Genomic DNA, 19,894 nt, shown 5'->3' with positions numbered 1-19,894 from the left:
TTGGAAATGCCACTAGTTTGCCTCCCACCGCTGATAAAAAGTAGAAATGGACTTTGAACCCCGTGACTCCAGAGCCATTGTCTCTGTTGCTGTGAGATTGGAGTCTCTCCGATTACAGAGTCAGCACTCGTGTCCACCAATCGATGCTGGCTGTGTGTTATGTGTGTAGGGACCATGCCATACATAGGAGGGTGAGTCACAAATCACCCGCACTCCGGTTATATGAAAACTTCTGTTGGCCGCACGGTCTTATCAGCGCTTTCTGTTCAAGGCTGCGGTCTCCCCCATCACTGCTGTGCAGGTGTGAACGTGTTACATCCGTTCATTTGTAACTGCGGTGCCAGTAAACATGGATGCCCCACTTGTGATGTGCATGAAAGAAGAGCAGCGTGCAGGGATTCATTGTTTGTGGTCTGAGGGTGTGCACGTCTGCACACTTCTGCCTGCACTGTCGACACTCTGCAAAAACTTCATTTCAAGGTGTTAAAGCATCCGCCCTACAGTCCTGATCTTGCTCCATTGGACTTTCACCTGTTTGGTCCCCTGAAAGCAGCCCTACGAGGACAAAGATTCACTTCTGATGAAGACGTGAAGGCAGCGGTGCATGCGTGGCTCGCAGCTCAGTCTTAAACATTTTTTAATGAGGGCATACGAAAGCTTGTGGACAGATGGACAAAGTGTATTGAAAAGCAAGGAGATTATGTCAAAAAATGATGTATTTGTCTTTTCTAAAAGTTAATGAAAATAAATTCTACAGCCAGGGTGCGGATAACTTTTGACTCACCCTCATACGTTGGGTTGGCCGAGACGTTTGTTTGGGTTTTTCCATAAGATGTTGAACGAACTTCTTGGCCAACCCAATGTATTTTTTTTCACCACAACAGATACCATATTGCTTGTGAAATTCTCATTGAATGCATGTCATTAAAGCCCTGGGTTCTTCCAAATTGGCCGCCCCACATTGAGCATTGAAGAGTGCATTGAGGTGCATGTTGGAAAGACTTATAAATCTCCTTGATGCCTGTCCTTTGGCGTTTTAGGGGGAAAAGCCAACAACTGGGAAGGAGGCATCCGGGTTCCGGGCATCCTCCGATGGCCGGGAGTGATCCAGGCGGGGCTGGAGGTGGATGAGCCAACAAGCAACATGGACATCTTCCCCACGGTGGCCAAACTGGCAGGGTCCCCGCTGCCGGAAGACAGGTACTGTGACCCCCAGGTGCTTAGGATGGTCTCCTTCAGATTCTGCAGGCGAGGGGGCTCCGCTTTGCTTGCAGGATGGCATGTGCTACATCTGGCTGGAGCCATTATCCACGCCCAGCTATGGGACTTACTGGGGGGTCCAGCCACGTAAACACGGCTCTGTCCATCCTTTTATCCCAGAGGGAGATAAAGTCCGAGGCTTGAAGGGGATGGACGGTCTTTTTTTTTTTTTTTTTTTTTTTTTTATTTATTTATTTATTTATTTATTTATTTATTTATTTATTTATTTATTTTCTGTATTAACATCCCCTTCTAGCATTTTGCTCATACTAAAAATAATAAGATGGTCATTAACTCCCCAGATTGTAGTTTTCTCAGAGTAATCATCATTAGCAATTTATCAGAAAAGTAAGGAGGATAAAAATTATTTAAAAGTGGAATATGGTGTGTATATGCTCATTCTTTTTTTTTTTTTAAGCTCTTTATTGGAATATAATTGCTTTACACTGTTGTGCCAGTTTTCACTGCACAACAAAGTGAATCAGCTGTATGTATGCGTATAGCCCCATATCCCCTCCCTCCGGTGACTCCCTCCCACCCTCCCTATCCCAGCCCTCTAGGTCACCACCCATCATCAAGTTGATCTCCCTGTGCTTTGCAGCAGCTCCCCACTAGCTATCTATTTTACATTTGGTGGTGTATATATGTCAGTGCTACTCTCTCACTTCGTCCCAGCTTCTCCTTCACCCCCCAACCCTGTGTCCTCAAGTCCATTCTCTGCATCTGCATCTTTATTCTTGCCCTGCCACTGGGTTCATCAGTACCATTTTTTTGGATTCCATATGTATGCGTTAGCATGTGGTATTTATTTTTCTCTTTCTGACTTACTTCGCGCTGTATGTATTTATTTGTTTGCTTGCACCAGGTCTTAGTTGCAGCAGATGGACTCCTTAGTTGCAGCTTGCAGGCTCCTTAGTTGCAGCAGGCAGGCTTCTTAGTTGCAGCATGTGAACTCTTAGTTGCAACATGTACGTGATCTAGTTCCCTGACCAGGGATCAAACCCAGGCCCCTTGCATTGGGAGCTTGGAGTCTTATCCATTGGACCTCCAGGGACGTCCCCTGGGATGGACGGTCTTTAACTGAGCCTTCCTCCTTTGGCATTCCGCAGAATCTGTCTCTCCCTCCCTCTCTGTCTCTCTTTGTCTCTCTCTGTCTCTCTCTCTCTCTCTCTCTCTGTCTCCCTCTCTCTCTCTCTTTGTCTTTCTGTCTGTCTCTCTCTCTGTCTCTCTCTATCTGTCTCCCTCTCTGTCTCTCTCTGTCTCCCTCTCTGTCTCTCTCTGTCCCTCTCTCTGTCTGTCTCCGTCTCCCTCTGTGTCTCTCTCTGTCTGACTCTCTTTCTGTCTCCCTCTCTGTCTCTCTCTGTCTGTCTCTCTGTCTGTCTCCCTCTGTGTCTCTCTCTGTCTCCCTCTCGTCTGTGCCCATCATTGGCTTGCAGAAGGGCAGCTGGTCAGATGCCCTGTAAGCTCCCTCATCTCCTCCTCCCACGCCTCTCCTCCTGGCCCTGCAGCAGCTCTTTACTGCAGCAGCGAGAAAGGCAGCTGGGTCCCCAGCCAGGGCCTGTTCTCCCAGCACGTCTTCATTTAGCGAGTTCTAAATGAAATGTCTTTCTCTTACATTTAAATACAACTTGCGATGGCAGTGCCAATGGTTTCTGCTTAAGTGTTATTACCAATCTGAAGAGTTCTGAGTGAGGCACGCTGATTCACTGTTTTCATTAGTTGGGTGGCGGGCCACGGTCATGCCAGACGTGCAGGCTGCAAATCTCGTTCAACTTCAGCTGCCGTTGGAACCAAGAGGAAACTGGAAACCAGACATGAAAACAGGCGCTCAGCCAGAGCTCAGTCCGTGGAAAGGTTTGCTCACCTCCCATGGTGCGCAACCTTGGTTCACCCTTCATTTAGTTTTCACATTTCTGCACTGGGTATACCTACCTCTCAAAGCACATGTGCGCACACGCACACAGATGGGAAAGGTGGAATTGTTTTTGGTTTTTCTGTTTTTGTGTTTTGGCTGCATTGAGTCTTCGTTGCTGTGCGTGGGCTTTCTCTAGGTGCGGCGAGCAGGGGCTACTCTCTGCTGCGGTGCACGGGGTTTTCATTGTGGTGGCTTCTCTTGTTGCGGAGCACAGGCTCTAGGACCGTGGGCTGTAGTAGTTGTGGCACTCTCACTCAGTAGTTGTGGCGCACGGGCTTCGTTGCTCTGTGACACGTAGGGTCTTCCCAGACGAGGGCTCGCACCTGAGTTCCCTGCGTTGGCAGGCAGGTTCTTAACCACTGCGCCACCAGGGAAGCCCTGAGAAAGGTGGAATTGTAGACTTCAGCCCTTCTCAAACTTTGTGGTCTTGAGACCCATGTACACGCTTCCCTGATCCAGGAACCCAAAGATATTGTGTTTCTGGGGGCGATGTCTGTCAGTGTTTCTCGTGTTAGCCATGAAACCTGGAAATAAACGTTTTTAAAGGCAAGAGTTCCCCAGCACATGTTGCATCGGCTGACAGAGTGAGGATGGAGCCACTGGGGAAACCCACCGGAAGCTCGTGAAGAGCGGTGGTACAAAAGGCAAAGCACGTTTTGAATTACTGTGAAGATAGTTTGAGGTCATAGACCTCCTGATTGGTCTCAGGCATCCCCGTGGGTCTCTGGACCACACCTTGAGGGTAGCAGGTGCTCCAGAGAAGAGCAGAGATCCCGGAGCTGTACTGCTGGGCTTCACATCCTGGCTTCACAGCTGCTGAAGTGTTGAACTTCCTGGGCCCTGATTTCTTCTGCAAGTGGGTTCACCCTTGCAGAGCCCTCGCAGGGTTGATGTGAGGATGCAGAGTAGAGATACATGAGCACTTGCCATTTTGGTTTCACCCACCGTATTGAGAGGCAACAGGGAAGTAGAGTTGTTTCCACTTCCACATTTTACATCCATGTGGGTTCAGAGACTCATCACTGTGAGGGCTCAAGGGGACATCTGAGATCTTCTGTGCCAGCCAAACTATTCTTCTTCCTCTCTAACGACAGAAAACGTGGCAGCAGGAGAGACGCGTCAAAAATCCTTTCCTGTAGAAAACCGAAACTCTCACTCATTTTATCTACGCTTCGGCCCTGGTCCTTTCCCTTGGAATAAATCTGAATAGTTCCATGAGCAGTGCACACAGAGTGTTCAGATGCTTTAATTAAGTACGCTTTTTGCTCTCGTGGTTCATGATATTAAAATCACCAGTATGCTTTGCTTTCACAGTATCTTATTTTAAATTATTTTTTGGTCAAAATTGGCATAAAATGTTTATTTTCCATTTCTATAGTGAACAACTGGGTTTTGTTTTGTTTTTTTAATTTTTTCATCTTTATTGGAGTTTAACTGCTTTACACTGTTGTGCCAGTTTCTGCTGTACAACAAAGTGAATCAGCTGTATGTGTACATATATCCCCAGATCCCCTCCCTCTTGAGCCTCCCTCCCACCCTCCCTATCCCACCCCTCTAGGTCGTCACAAAGCATCCAGCTGATCTCCCTGTGCTCTGCAGCAGCTTCCGACCAGCCAGCTGTTTTACATTTAGTAGTGTGTTTCTGTCAGTGCTACTCTCTCACTTCGTCCCAGCTTCCCCTTCCCCTCCACGTCCTGAAGTCCGTTCTTTACGTCTGCTTCTCTATTCCTGCCCTACCACTAGGTTCATCAGTACCATTTCTCTAGATTCCATATATATGTGTTAGCATACGGTATTTGTTTTTCTCTTTCTCTCATGGTTCATAATATTAAAATCATCAGTACTCTTTGCTTTCACAGGATCTTATTTTAAATTATTTTTTAAATATGTATTTCTTTATTTGGCTGTGCTGGGTCTTTAGTTGAGACATGAGGGATCTAGTTCCCTGACCAGAGGTCGAACCTGGGGCCCCTGTATTGGAAGCGCAGAGTCTTCACCCACTGGACCACCAGGGAAGTGCCTGCTTTCACAGTATCTTTAAATGGTTTTCCATCCCACTGGGAAGGGCCGAGGGAAGGGAAGAGTTCAGAGGCAAAGAGGAAGCTCCGTAAAGGGAGCCCTTGCTGCCAGCACCACCTCCCCACCCCAGTCTGAGGCTGATGGTGGGGAGCAACCTGTTTTTCTCACACGTGCCCATTGAGGGAGGAAGCAGCCTCCCTCCTAAGTCGACTCAGATATTTTGTGCGTGAGTCAGTGTCATCCGTAGAACCCATGCTGCGTACTGAAGGTTCTTTCCGTGTATCTCGCCTGTGGACGGTCTTCATCAACCCGATGACATTGTGTCTGGGTTTTGGTCCAAGGCCCTGCAAGATGTCATGGTCATCCCAGAGACAGCGCAGATCAGAAAACAGAAATCTGCTTCCAAGTCACTCTTGGGAATAAAACGATCTCACAGTATCCTATCTAGATCATGCTACCAACCAGGTCCAGAAAACATCCTTGTGTGTCTGCCTGGGAGACGTTGACCATCTAAAGAGATGGTTCTCAGGTGGGGTGACTGTTCCTCCCAGGGGCCATTTATCAGCGTCTGCAGACAGTTTTGATGGTCTTGACTCGCGATGCTGCTGGCCTCTAGTGTTTAGAGGCCAGGGATGCTGCTAAATGTCCTGCAGGACAGCCCCACCCCCAGCCCACCCACAGCAAGCGGTGATCCAACCCAGTATGCAAGGGGTGCTGAGGCTGAGAATTCTGCCCAAAAGCTTATTATTGCTCTTTTATGGAAAAATGTTGTTACAATGAAAACCTCATCAGAATTTTTCAATAAGAGCATCTGGGGTCATATCCTCGTACTTACCCATATCCATCTGTAGATCTGACACGTAGGTATCTACTCTTTCGAAAACAGCCTTAACTCTTTCCCACTAAGATTGGTGGAAATCAGTTTCCCTGATTTCTTCCCTGAGCATTCTTAAATTTACATTTCTCAGGAGAATAAACACATTCAGAGAGTTGGACCCAGGCTCTCTGACAATCACGTAATGAGGTGCCCTCACATTTTTCCCTGTGTGTTGTTGAACAAGAGGGGTTTTGTTCAGAAGGCCTGTCTCCTTCAAGCACAGCCTTGTAATTCTCAAGAAGCATTTGTGTCTAGTGGGTGCCTTTCCTGATCAATCCTAGCTCGGTGAGGAATGAAAAGTGCTTCGATGCAGGGTTTCTACTTAGGTAAAAGGAGCAGCGGTCCCGGGGTCACACACAGAGATTTTCACTTTGCAGAGTCTCAGTGCTGCCGTGAGAATGGTCTAATTCAACCCCGCGGTGTGCCTATATGAGATTCCTCTCTGCAGTGAATCTTCCCTTCATACCTGCTTGAGGGATATACTTGCATTCAGTAGCATAAAGAGCTTTCTGTGGCCATCACCCCAGCACACGCAGAAAAAAACATTCCCCCTGCGTCCCCAAACAAGCTGATTCTGGAAATAAATGGAGGGCAATCTTTCTTTGTGATATAAAACATAGGCAACGAAAATACAGTACCTAAATACAGTAATTCATGAAAGTGAATTAATTCTGTCAGCCTCATCTTTGCGAGCAGATAGCATATCACCATAGTAAGTCTACAAGCATGTTCCTTATTGCTGGTAAGAATTGGGCATGCCTTTGGAAAACACCTCAGTTCTGGCCACAGACCATGCAGCTGGGTGGGAAGGCCAGGGGTTGACATCCTCCAGAATCACATTTTACAGGTGAAATATTTAGGTCTCCTCTTCCATAATTATAAAGATGCAGGTATAGAGAACGGACTTAAGGACACACAGGGTGTGGGAGGACGAAGGGGAAGCTGGGACGAAGTGAGAGAGTAGCACTGACATATACACACGACCACATGTAAAACAGACAGCTAGTGGGAAGCTGCTGGATAACACAGGGAGATCAGCTTGATGCGTGGTAATGACCTAGAGGGCTGGGATAGGGAGGGTGGCAGGGAGGCTCAAGAGGGAGGGGATATGGGGATATATGTACACATACAGCTGATTCACTTTGTTGTACAGCAGAAACTGGCACAACAGTGGAAAACAATTATACCCTCAATAATGAGCTTTAAAAAAAATAAAAATAAATAAAAAAATAAAAATTTAATTTCATTTTTTTTTTTCAAGTTTGGAAAAGAAATCCAAATGCTCGATATACCTTTGTCTGATTAAGGCAGGGGGAGTGGCTTAGTTCTCCCAGTAAATGTTGCTGATGTCAGGGAAATTCCCTGGCTGCCTAGTGGTTAGGACTGGGGGCTTTCACTACCATGGCCCAGGTTTGATCCCTGATCAGGGAACTGAGATCCCGTGAGCCACGTGGCACGGACAACAGCAAAACAAAACAAAAAAAATGTTTTGCTGATGTCTAGGTGGGCGGCCACGGAAGACTTCTTCCACCGAGCACTGCAGATAAAACAGTCAGTGAGCTGTACCTAGTCCAGCTCAAGTTTGCAGAATAAAAGTTGAGACTCTGCATGTACGTGTGACCACATATGACTGACCTTGCTTTCTGTGCACGTAGGGCAGCGAGTTTCCTGTTTACGAGTGAAAACATTTTTTAAATTGTGAAACTGACTTTCTGGGTACTTGCGATTGCCTTTAGTTGATCAAAGATCTGTGTGCTTTCTCCTTAAAAATGTTTCCTGTCCTATTCTACGTTGAAAACAATCACCTTATTTTGAATACGGCAATAGGTACCTCACCTCCTGCCCCAAGTTCACCTCTCTGTTAGGTCCCCGAACCTCTGCCTTCTGCCGTGATCCCTAAATCCTCCCCAGAGTGCGCCAGGCAAAATGCAGGTGGGAGGGACGTCCCCAGGTAGATAGGTCACCGGCTCAGCTGAGAGAGCGAGAGACAGCACATTCGTAGGGGAATGATGTCACTCTCCCCCAAGAAGCTTCCCCAAACATGCTCTTTTCGGTTATGTGAAATTCATCCACATGCTGTTGAATTTGACCTGAACTTCGGACACGAGTCTCCTTGACGTTGACTACTTATCATCCCTATGGTTGCCGTGAGTCAGGAACCCAAAGAGAATCATCTCACTTTCCAAGTTGAAAACAGTCTCAAAGGAGCACATTTTTCACAGAATCAAGCAGACACCAGAGAACAACGTATCCAGTTTTGTAGCTGTGGCTGTCCTGAAAACTTGCTAGGAAAACTGGAATTCGTTTACAGAAAATGCCAATTAGACAATTCCCAAAGAAAGCGGCGATGCTTTGTGTCACTTTCAAAGTGTGTGGCCGCCTCTCCCACGAATCGTGATGTTGTAGAAAGTTTCCATCCCAAGTATTTTGATAGCTCAGACACCGTTTAAAAGTTTAGCTCAATAGAGTCACTTTCCATTTTTCATGGCAGAAATGAGCCTCTTTTTGACAAGCCGTATTTCTGCAGCGCTGTTCAACGGTGGTTTCCATCACAGCGTGATTTATTGCCTGCTTCCAGGAAAAGAGCACGTTAGGTGTAGGATATAAAAAAAAAAATGAGATCTGTCTCTGCATTGCAAGAAAAAAGTTTGCAGCACAGACTTTGCTCGCCTCCTTAAAAAAAAAAAAAAAGAGAGAGAGAGAGACTTAAATCTTTTGCTTGGAAGTAAGAAAAAAGTTTGTGAGACTTGGAGTCTTATTTTTGCCATCAAATTCCCCTTTGTGGGATCAAGGCCCAGTTCAGTTATGAAATACTGATCTTAAGAAGACAATTCTAAGTGCTGTTTTTGTGTTCTTAAGTGCTGAGTTTTGTGGGTTTATGATGAAAAACGGTTTCAAGAAATAGAGGTAGAGATTGAGTTGGAGAAAGGGAGATTCATTCTCTTTTTCTTAATTAATTACTTTATTTTTACGCTGCATTGGGTCTTTGTTGCTGTGCAGGGGCTTTCTCTAGCTGCGGAGAACAGGGGCTACTCTTCGTTGCAGTGCTCGGGCTTCTCATCACGGTGGCATCTCTTGCTGCGGAGCACGGGCTCTAGGCACTCGGGCTTCAGTAGTTGTGGCACACAGGCTCAGTAGTTGTGGCTCATGGGCTCTAGAGCACAGGCTCAGTAGCTGTGGCACACAGGCTTTGTTGCTCCGTGGCATGCGGGATCTTCCCGGGCCAGGGCTCGTCCCCTGCTTTGGCAGGTGGATTCTTAACCCCTGCGCCTCCAGGGAAGCCCCTGTTCTCACTCTTGAGCCATCGTGGAAAGCCCTTCTCTCCATGTGGAGGTAAAAGTGGAGAGAGGTCAGGCCCATCTGCCCCATCTCTCGCCTTCAGGATTTTCAGCCCTGGGGGCTTTTCATGCTCAGGTCCTGCTCTCTGCACCCTTCCCCTCATCCCTCGCTTCCTTTCTGCTTACTTAGGCTCTCCTAGCCTTAAGGACTGAGCTTTCTTAAAATTCACAACACCTGCCATTTCAGGATGGACCCAGTATTCAGAGAACACACTGCTTCTGGATAGGATTGTCTCTCTACCTTGTTCCTCTCATGGCAAATTGAGAATCAGGCTTGGAAAGTGAGCCACTTCTGTCTTTTGTTCTTATTTTTAACCCACGCTAATAGAATACTTTCAGTCTGTGGACTTGTGTGGAGCATGTGATTAATAACTGAGGTTGGGGGCCGGAGAAGCAGTCAGTAGCAAGGCTGTAATTACATGATGGGGTTTTTAGTGACACCAAAATAAACCACAGAAAAGGAAAAGAAAACAAAAAAAACCTCGAGGGACAGATGCCCTCTCAAGAGTGCTAACCTAAATTATGTATCCAAGTTAAAGTTGTAGTTTCTCAATTTCTCCTGGTAGAAGAGGACAGGGCTGGAGTGTTTTGTTTGTTTGTTTTAAAATTTTTATTGGGGTATAGCTGATTGGCAATGTTGTGTTAGTTTCCGCTGTACAGCAAAGTGAATCAGTTCTACATACACATCTATCCACTCTTTTTTAGATTCTTTTCCCATATAGGTCATTACAGAGGATTGAGTAGAGTTCCCTGTGCTGTACAGTAGGTCCTTATCTATTTTATATATGGTAGTGTGTATGTCAATCCCAATCTCCCAGTTCATCCCTCCCGCCACCCACTTACCCCCTGGTAACCATGTTTGTTTTCTGCATCTGTGACTGTTTTTGTTTTGCAGATAAGTTCATTTGTACCCTTTTTTTTTTTTTTTTTTAGATTCCACATATAAGTGATATCATATGATACTTGTCTTGGAGTGTTTTTTTTTTTTAAGAACTTTTATTGAGATACAGTTAACAGACAATAAAAAGCATATATTTAGAGTGTACAATTTGGTATCCCAATCTTCCAATTCATCCCCCCCCAGCCCTCCCCGCTTTCCCCACTTGGTGTCCATGTGTTTGTTCTCTACACCTGTGTCTCTATTTCTGCCTTGCATTTCCTCTTTCATAGTTGTGAGCACTCGCCTTATGTATGGAGGTGCTCCTATACTGGGTGCATATATATTTATAATTGTTATCTCCTCTTCTTGGATGGATCCCTTGATCTTTATGTAGTGTCCTTTCTTGTCTCTTGTAACATTTTTTATTTTAAAGTCTATTTTATCTGATATGAGTATTGCCACTCCAGCTTTCTTTTGATTTTCATTTGCATGGAATATCTTTGTCCATCCCCTCACTTGCAGTCTGTATGTGTGCCTAGGTCTGAAGTGGGTCTCTTGGAGACAGCATATATATGGGTCTTGTTTTTGTATCCATTCAGCCAATCTGTGTCTTTTGGTTGGTGCATTTAGTCCATTTACATTTAAGGTAATTATCGATACGTATGTTCCCATTACCATTTTCTTAATTGTTTTGTTTTTGTTTCTATAGATCCTTTTCCTCTCTTATGTTTCCCACTTAGAGAAGTTCCTTTAGCATTTGTTGTAGGGCTGGTCTGGTGGTGCTGAATTCTCTTAGCTGTTGCTTGTCTGTTAAGCTTTTGATTTCTCCTTCGAATCTGAATGAGATCCTTGCTGGGTAGAGTATTCTTGGTTGTAGGTTCTTCCCTTTCATCACTTTAAATATACCCTGCCACTCTCTTCTGGCTTGCAGAGTTTCTGCTGAGACATCAGCTATTAACCTTATGGGAGTTCCCTTGTATGTTGTCATTTTTCCCTTGCTGCTTTTAATAACCTTTCTCTGCCTTTAATTTTTGTCAATTTGACTACTATATGTCTGGCGTGTTTCTCCTTGGGTTTATCCTGCCTGGGACTCTCTGCGCTTCCTGGACTTGGGTAGCTGTTTCCTTTCCCATGTTAGGGAAGTTTTCAACTGTAATCTCTTCCGATATTTTCTCGGGTCCTTTCTCTCTTATTCTTCTGGGATCCCTATAATGCGAATGTTAGTGCATTTAACATTGTGCCAGAGGCCTCTTAGGCTGTCTTCAGTTCCTTTCATTCTTTTTTCCTTATTCTTTTCTGCATCAGTGATTATCACCATTTTGTCTTCCAGGTCACTTATTTGCGCTTCTGCCTCAGTTAATCTGCTATTGGTTCCTTCTAGTGTATTTTTTATTTCAGTTGTGTTGCATATCTCTGTTTGTTTGTTCTTTAATTCTTCTAGGTCTTTGGTAAACTTTTTGATCTTTGCATCCAGTCTTTGTTCAAAGTCCTGGATCATCTTCACCATCATTATTCTGAATCCTTTTTCTGGAAGGGTGCCTATCTCCTCTTCATTTAGTTGTTTTTCTGTGGTTTTATCCTGTCCCTTGATCTGGTACAAAGTCCTCTGCTTTTTCATTTTCTCTGTCTTTCTGTGGCTGTGGTTTTCAGTTCCACAAGACGAAATACTGCTGATACTGCTTGATACTGCTGTCTGCCCTCTCGCGGAGGAAGCTATCTAGGAGGCTCATGCTTGCTTCCTGATGGGAGGGACTGATGGTGGGTAGAGCTGGGTGGGTGGAGCTCAGTAAGACTTTAATCCTATTTGGTGGGCAGAGCTCAGTAAAACTTTAATCTGCTTGTCTGCTAATGGGTGGGGCTGTGTTCACACCTTGTTGGTTGTTTGGCCTGAGGCTACCTAGCACTGGAGATTACAGGCTCTTTGGTGGGGCTAATGGCGGACTCTGGGAGGGCTCACACCAATGAGCACTTCCCAGAACCCCTGCTGCCAGTGCCCCTGTCTCCTCAGTGAGCCATAGCTGCCCCCCACCTCTGCAGGCAACCCTCCAACACCAGCAGGTAGGTCTGGTTCAGTCTCCTATGGGGTCACTGCTCCTTCCCCCTGGGTCCTGGTGAGCACATTTTTTTGTGTGCCCTCCAAGAGTGGAGTCTCTTTTCCCCCCAGTCTTGTGGAGGTCCTGCGATCAAATCCCGCTGGCTTTCAGAGTCTGATTCTCTGGGGATTTCTCCTCCTGTTGCTGGACTCCCAGTTTGGGAATCCTGATGTGGGTCTCAGAACCTTCACTTTAGTGGGTGGACTTCTGTGGTGTAACTGTCCTCCAGTTTGTGAGTCACCCACCCAGCATTTATGGGATTTGATTTCAACGCGATTGCGCCCCTCCTACCGTCTCCTTGCGGCTTCTCCTTTGTCTCTGGATGTGGGGTGTCTTTTTTGGTGAGTTCCAGTGTCCTTCTGTCGATGGTTGTTCAGCTGTTCGTTGTAATTCCAGTGCTCTTGCAAGAGGGAGTCTGTCTTGGAGTGTTTTTAATCAGAGAAAGCAAACCCTCCAGTTCAACAATCTCCCTCTTTCCAAATAGTTTTTTTTTTTTTTACAATAAACTGCATATATTTAAAGTGCACACTTTGATATTTTTTTCTCATTTGTAATGTGTATATGGCAATCCCAGTCTTTCTGCCACAGGTTTTGGTGGCAGTGGCCTAAGGGTGATCAATGACTTCAGTGTCTCTAGTGGCTGTTAATGTATGTTTCACTGAAAACAAAATTTTAGGCTTTTTTCCTTTACGTAACCTCCAGCTAGTCTTATCTTACTCATCAGCAGTTCTGGACAGTTACGGCTTGCCATCTGGGAAGTTCCCCTTCTTGGCGTAGTCATAGGAGAGAGATGTTTACATTTGAGAACATAACCATATGCGTAATGCGTATGTGTAATATGTAAATGCACATACGTATGTTTACATCCTTAGGGTATTTAGTATTATCATCATTATTATTTACAAATCAATTCATTGGGACTGAGAACTCCATTCGCATTGAAGTCTATCCACAAGGCAGTAGGCCAAAAACCGGGTACAGGAGCAGTAGCTCGGAAAGCAGTTGAAAGCGTGGACTCCCCGTCAGCTGGGTTTCAATCCAGTTGGCTCTTATGTCACAAATGGCGTTGGGTGAATCACTCTGTTTCTTCATCCCATCATCCTGGAATGAAAATGGTCCCAATTCGTGGTGCTGCTTGGAGGATGAAATGAGCTCACGCGTGAGCAGAGCTGGCCTCCCATGCATTGCATGTGGCGCCCAGAGGGGGTCAGTTAATGTTCTCAGCACTGGTTACTTCATTACCACGCTGTAGCTCTATGACGCCCTCGTTTGCTGGAAGGACAGCGCAGACGCCGGGATGTTTTAGCCCAAGGCCGATGTGGCCGCCTGATGCCCACCTGCTTTATCCCCCAGGATCATTGATGGACGTGACCTGATGCCCCTGCTTCAAGGGAAGAGCCAGCGTTCGGATCACGAGTTTCTCTTCCACTACTGCAACTTCTACCTGAACGCCGTGCGCTGGCACCCACGCAACAGTGAGTAGACGCATCTCTCTTTCCACGCTTCTACAGCTGTGCGCAGTCCGGACTATGGGAAGCGAGGAAACTGCAAGAGGGCATTGCTCTCGCGAGATGCCCGAAAGATGCTTGGTTTTGCTTTCTGCTTCCTCCTCCTCCGCCATGCTTCTCTTATGCCTGCTGGTTCCCCAGTTGTCCAGGTAGGGCATCATTGGGCGGTGGCCTCTGCCCACCTTTACGCCGACGCTGGCCTCTCCTTCCCAGGAGGCAGAGGAAGTGCCCGGTGGTCAGGAGGGCCCTGCAGCTCCTTCCTTCCTGCTCTGCCAGCCATTGGTCTTCAACTCTTGGTGCTTCCTTCTCTCTGAGTTTCAGCCAGACAGGCCCTCTGCTCTGTGCATCGCTCTGACGTGTGGGAAGACGTTCTTTCTCTTCCTTCCTGGTTCATGCTTGTCCATCCCGTCCCCCAACCCCCCGGAAACGCCGTCTCCTGTGCCTGCTCTCCTGTAGCTTTGCACCGGCGCCGAGTGGCTTTGATGTGTTTACCCAACCCTCTCTCCGGAGCCTCAGAGGTGGCGAGTCATGACTCACCGATCTGTGTTTGCTCATGGATAGTGTGTGTTTGCTACGTGTAGTATATTTAAGACAAAGTTCGAGTGCTTTGATGTTATCATGGTTCCCAAACCAGGTGTGTTTTAAGTGGTGTGCTGTATCTATGATGGGACCTACGTTGGGTTTTCCAAGAGCAGGTACAGAGGTGCATTTCTAAGGAGCGTAAAGGACCAAGTGGTACCAAGTGATAATTGTACCATGTAGTGATAGGTTCACATCTGGTTTTCATGTATTTAAACTTAGAATTACGGTAAGGCTCACATCCCTAAGATGCCTAGGGATGCCTGGTTTTTATGTATTTAAACTTAGAATTACAGTAAGGCTCACATCCCTAAGATGCCCATGTGAATTCTGCAACTATTATACCCCTGCTGTATACTCCAGAGGTAGATACTGATATTGGACTTTGAGGTCCCTCTTCAGTAGGAAAATGAAACTGCCTGTTGTGCTAGTGTGTTTTTGGCTTCTGCTCCCAGAGGTGAGATGCCCCCAAAGCATCTTGTTATCCCCTGTAGCTGATGATTTTGTAAAACTCAGGTGATTCTCATACTGCGTTTCAGTGCACCCTTACCCCTTCCTACTCCCCCAGCCAATTTACCAAAGGCATCGTTTAAAGAGCACCTGCTCCCTTTGTGTGTGTGTGTGTGTGTGTGTTTGGAAAGTGAAGGGATTTTCTTTTCTTTTTATCTTTATTGGAATATAATTGCTTTACAGTATTGTGTTAGTTTCTGCTGTACAACAAAGTGAATCGGCTGTATGTATACATATATCCCCATATCCCCTCCCTCTTGAGCCTCCCTCCCACCCTCCGCATCCCACCCCTTTAGGTCTTCACAAAGCATCGAGCTGATCTCCCTGTGCTCTGTAGCAGCTTCCCACTAGCCATCTATTTTACATTCGGTAGTGCATATACATCAGTGCTACTCTCTCACTATGTCCCAGCTCCCACCCCCACCCGGTGTCCTCAAGTCCATTCTCTACCTCCAAATCTCTATTCCTACCCTGCCACTGGGTTCATCGGTACCATTTTTATAGATTCCATATATATGCGTTAGCATACGGTATTTGTTTTTCTCTTTCTGATTTAATTTGTTTAAGTGGAAAATTATAACCCTTCCGTTATCCAAAGAAATCACACCAGGTTTGCCCTTGCACGTTTATACTTTGAATCCGGACAGCGGCCTTGAGATAGCTTCTGGAAGATGAATATGGCAGAGCCCCACGCTCACAATTCTGGGCCCGGAAGGATCCTACTTACCTATCTCATCAATTTGTCCATCATTCTTAACACCCGGAGGAATGCTGTCTGTTTTTTGGATTAATTGGCAGCATTTAGATCTGAGCCATCTCATAAATGAGAGATGTGGTCCTCTGCTCGTTCCTTTTATACAGAGCCTTTCATACAGAGGGAGAAGCGTAAAGAACAAAGTTTCCAGGACTCTTGGCTGTTTAAAGAAGGATGATATCACTTTCTGAACCTTGCAAAATTGCATTTAAATCGAGCCCACCCCCTCCAGTTAAGAGGAGCCGGAGAAAATATATTGGATCAGGGGCTGGAGAAACACATTATGTGGAGGAGTAAACAGAAAACGGACAGGACGAGGCAGAAAATAGGAGTAAGTGAGAGAAACAAAACCCAGATTCTGATAGGCAGCTGGCCCGGGGATGAAATTTGCTTCTAAGACAGACACAAGTGACATTTCCTCTCATGCAGTTCCTTACTATCTTCTGCCTGGAAGCAGCAACAAAAGAGGAGAAATGACAGTGTCTCCATGCTGGAATCATCCATCTAAGCTGTAAAGGGCCTCAGGAAACCATGGGTTTTATGAAGTGTCTCATCTGCTTTTCAGATTGTGCCTGAAACTCAGTAACAGTGGTTGCTGCCTTGCCTGTTACACGTGGCTCCGTGGCTGCTTGCTCAGTACTTCATCTCTTCATTTGTTCTACACATGTTTATTGAGCACCTACTATGTGGCACCTTCTAGGCTAGGCTGCACACCTGTCAGTGAGCAAAACAGACCCCATTCTCTGCCCGGGAGTTGCTTACATCTTAGCTCATGAGAGGCTTCAGGCTGGGCAAACTGCTGGGAACGCACAGGTGTGTAAGGAAAGTCACTCGTCTGTGTGGAGTTGCCTGCCAAGCAGCGAATACAGAACTTAAACTAGTACTCCTTAGAGGATGACTTAAATCATCTCAGATCTATGCCAGTAGGAGATGGTGGGTCATCACAGAAAGTAAGCTAGTACTAGTTGGTGGAGATGACTTCGATCATCTCAAATCTATGCTGTTAGAAGATGGTGGGTCATCACAGAAAGTAGACTAGTACTAGTTGGAGGAGATGACTTCGATCCTCTCAGATCTATGGTGGTAGGAGATGGTGGGTCATCACAGAAAGTAAACTAGTACTAGTTGGAGGAGATGACTTCGATCCTCTCAGATCTATGGTGGTAGGAGATGATGGGTCATCACAGAAAGTAAACTAGTACTAGTTGGAGATGACTGACATCCTCTCAGATCTATGCTGGTAGGAGTTTATGGTAATCACTACACAGGAGACACTTTCCATAATTCTTAGAGGTAAGAGGGCTGCCGTCTGGCCAGCAAATACTTTGTTGCAAAAGAAGAAAGACGTTTAGGACCAGAGTTTGGAAATGTAGGACCAGGGCAGCAGTGAGCTGAAGCCAGCTCCTGAGGGCTCAGGAATCTCGACAGCTTGTTGGGAAAGCCTCGCTACCTGACATCAGCCAGGCGGGGAGCGTTTACACCACGGCAGCTGGCAGACACAGCAAATCCAGGCTCTCCTCCTCGCTCAGAGAGCGCAAGCTCACCAGCAGTCCACTGGTACCCGTAAACTAGAACTGACTGGCACTGTGGTGAACATCCAACTCCCATTCGTCTTGATTAGTTGGACGCCCACACATTACAGTTCCTGACTTGTTAAATACTCATTTTCCCGAAAACGTGGGGCGGGAACGCTGTTGCCACCCTCTTACAACATGATTGCCTTTCAGCTTCTGTATACAACGTCCTCTCTCTCATTGAATGATTCTGTGATGATAGTGATTTTGTAATGTAGTTGCCTCACCACATTGAGCAGCATAACTTCATCGTGATCTGATATCATTATCACCATTACCTTCTAGAAGAACTCAGGAAAGCATTATTAGAACACGGGCAGCTTTCCTTGCATGACAGTGGGAATCGTGAGTTTAAGTATACGGTTCCCTGTGTATTCAAAACGTTTGGCTTTAAGTTTTGACATATCAAGCGGTATTAGTAAACATCAAATGTAATGACACCTTGATCTTTTGGCAAAATGTATCTTAAAAGATTGCTAGATATTTGGCTCTGAGATTCTGCTGCAGATTTTTGGGTGGATGAATAGAAGTCTATGAATTAAATGCTGACATTAATGTGAGGGTCCCCAGACCAGCCGCTCATACAAAAAAACCCATGGGATGTGCTTATGTTGATGTGGAATCCACGGGGCCCCGTAAATTCTGCTGGCTTTTCAGTTCAAGTTTTTTGGGAACACCTCTGCTGTAACTTTTTTTAATAAGTTTATTTATTTATTTATTTATTTGCTGCGTTGGGTCTTTGTTGCTGCACATGGGCTTTCTCTAGTTGCTGACAGCAGGGGCTACTCTTCATTGTGGTGTGCGGGCTCCTCATTGCAGTGGCTTCTCTAGTTGGGGAGCACAGGCTCTAGGCACGTGGCCTCCAGTAGTTGTGGCACACTGGCTCAATAGCTGTGGCTCATGAGCTCTAGGGCACAGGCTCAATAGTTGTGGCTCACGGGCTTAGTTGCTCCGTGGCATGTGGGATCTTCCTGGACCAGGGCTCGAACCCGTGTGCCCTACATTCGCAGGCGGATTCTTAACCACTGTGCCACCTAAGAAGTCCCTTGCTGTAACTTTTTTTTTAAAGCATCATTTGAAAAACTGCAATCGTACACCTGAAACATTGTTTATAGAAAAACAGTAAACACTACTGACTTTGAAGACTGCAAAAAAAGTTTTTAAACCTTACATTGCAACAAAAAGCAGTAGGAAATTAGAATTCATTGTAAAGAAATTTGTTTACATCTAGCTCTCTTAAAGGTGGCTTTTTTGAGAATAGGAGATAAGTGAGGTTTAAAATCAAAACAGCATTACGATGGTAATTGGGGAAGAACGCTTGCTTTGTTCACTAAGATGTTCACCCAGTTAAAAAATTAATTTCACCTTTGAAATGCACCTAAGAGAACAATTCTAATTACAGCTGTTTATGTCTCAGGAGTTAATTGGTGTAAGAAAGGCTATGCTTAGTTTTCGTCTTCATTAGTGGTTTCAGTGAGTGTTGGTTGTCTGATTCTTCGTCTGATTATCAGAAGTTAAATCCGAAGGGTCAGAAACAACATTGTGAGGCCTGAAGCTGAACGCATGGGGGCTGTGGTATTTTCAAAGGAAGGCTGCAGAGAACCTTCCTGTACTTCAGCTTACCTTAAGAAGGAGAAGCCCTCGCCCAACCAGCACTTTTGTTGCAATTAAGAAAGAGCACATATACGTAAATCACTTCCAGGATATATTTTAAGTCTTAGGATTTCCTTTTCTTTTGGGTGGACAATCTCAGCCAAAGGCTGCATTCCCGTCAGCTCTCGACCTTTGCGGTCTTCACGCACTGATTCCTCCACCTACCTTCTCAGCCCAGTATCCCCGGACAGCGCGTGTGCACGTGATTGTAATAGGAACGCAGGGTGATGTGTCCCAGGGTGGACGGAGCCTGCTTGGCCCGCTACCTAAGAGAAGGTGTGATGGTGCCATGAGAGGATGGAGAAGGTTTCCTGGAAATTGTTGTCCATATTTATTTGATTTGTTTTGTTAATGTCCCAGCCATTCATTTCCTTTAATGGAAAAAGACCATCATAAATGGATTTTTTTTTCTCCCATTTGGTCTATCAAAGATGTATTTTTATATGGCATTTCCTATTACCTTATATATAATAATACTAAACCATTTTTGAAACAGACATCTACTTTTTTTTATCGGAGTATAGTTGATTTACAATGTTGTGTTAATTTCGGCTGTCCAGCAAAGTGATTCAGTAGTGTGTGTGTGTGTGTGGAGAGAGAGAGAGGGATAACAGAATCTATTTTAAAATTTATTTTGTTGCAGTATAGTTGATTTACAATGTTGTGTTACCTTCTGCTGTCCAGCAAAGTGATTCAGTTATACTGAAATATGAAGGAATATTTCATACTCTTTTCCATGCTGGTTTATCCCAGGATGTTGAATAGAGTTCCCTGTGCTCTACAGTAGTATCTTGTTGTGTATCCATCCTGTATGCAATAGTTTACATCCGCTAGTCCCACACTCCCAGTCCTTCCCTCTCCCACCCCACCCCCTTGGCAACCACAAGTCTGTTCCCTACAGACATCTAATACTTTTTGACTAAAGTTTTCACAT

At 45.6% G+C, this 19,894-nt stretch overlaps 1 protein-coding gene across 4 annotated transcripts in view; it reads left to right on the top strand.

Moving 5' to 3' along the window:
* The window catches only part of STS (steroid sulfatase), a 170,980-nt gene that overhangs the window by 141,853 nt on the left and 9,233 nt on the right, over positions 1-19,894 (top strand). For all 4 annotated transcript variants that reach the window (XM_057718726.1, XM_057718725.1, XM_057718727.1 and 1 more), the window contains 2 exons: positions 1,041-1,200; positions 13,736-13,857. In XM_057718726.1, the coding sequence (XP_057574709.1) occupies positions 1,041-1,200; positions 13,736-13,857 (282 nt within the window). The remainder of the gene's footprint in view (positions 1-1,040; positions 1,201-13,735; positions 13,858-19,894) is intronic.

Source organism: Hippopotamus amphibius, chromosome X, assembly GCF_030028045.1.
Source record: "Hippopotamus amphibius kiboko isolate mHipAmp2 chromosome X, mHipAmp2.hap2, whole genome shotgun sequence".
Taxonomy (NCBI): Eukaryota; Metazoa; Chordata; class Mammalia; order Artiodactyla; family Hippopotamidae; genus Hippopotamus; species Hippopotamus amphibius.
The sequence above is the reverse complement of the archived record's forward strand: the minus strand, read 5'-3'. Positions and strand labels throughout refer to the sequence as shown.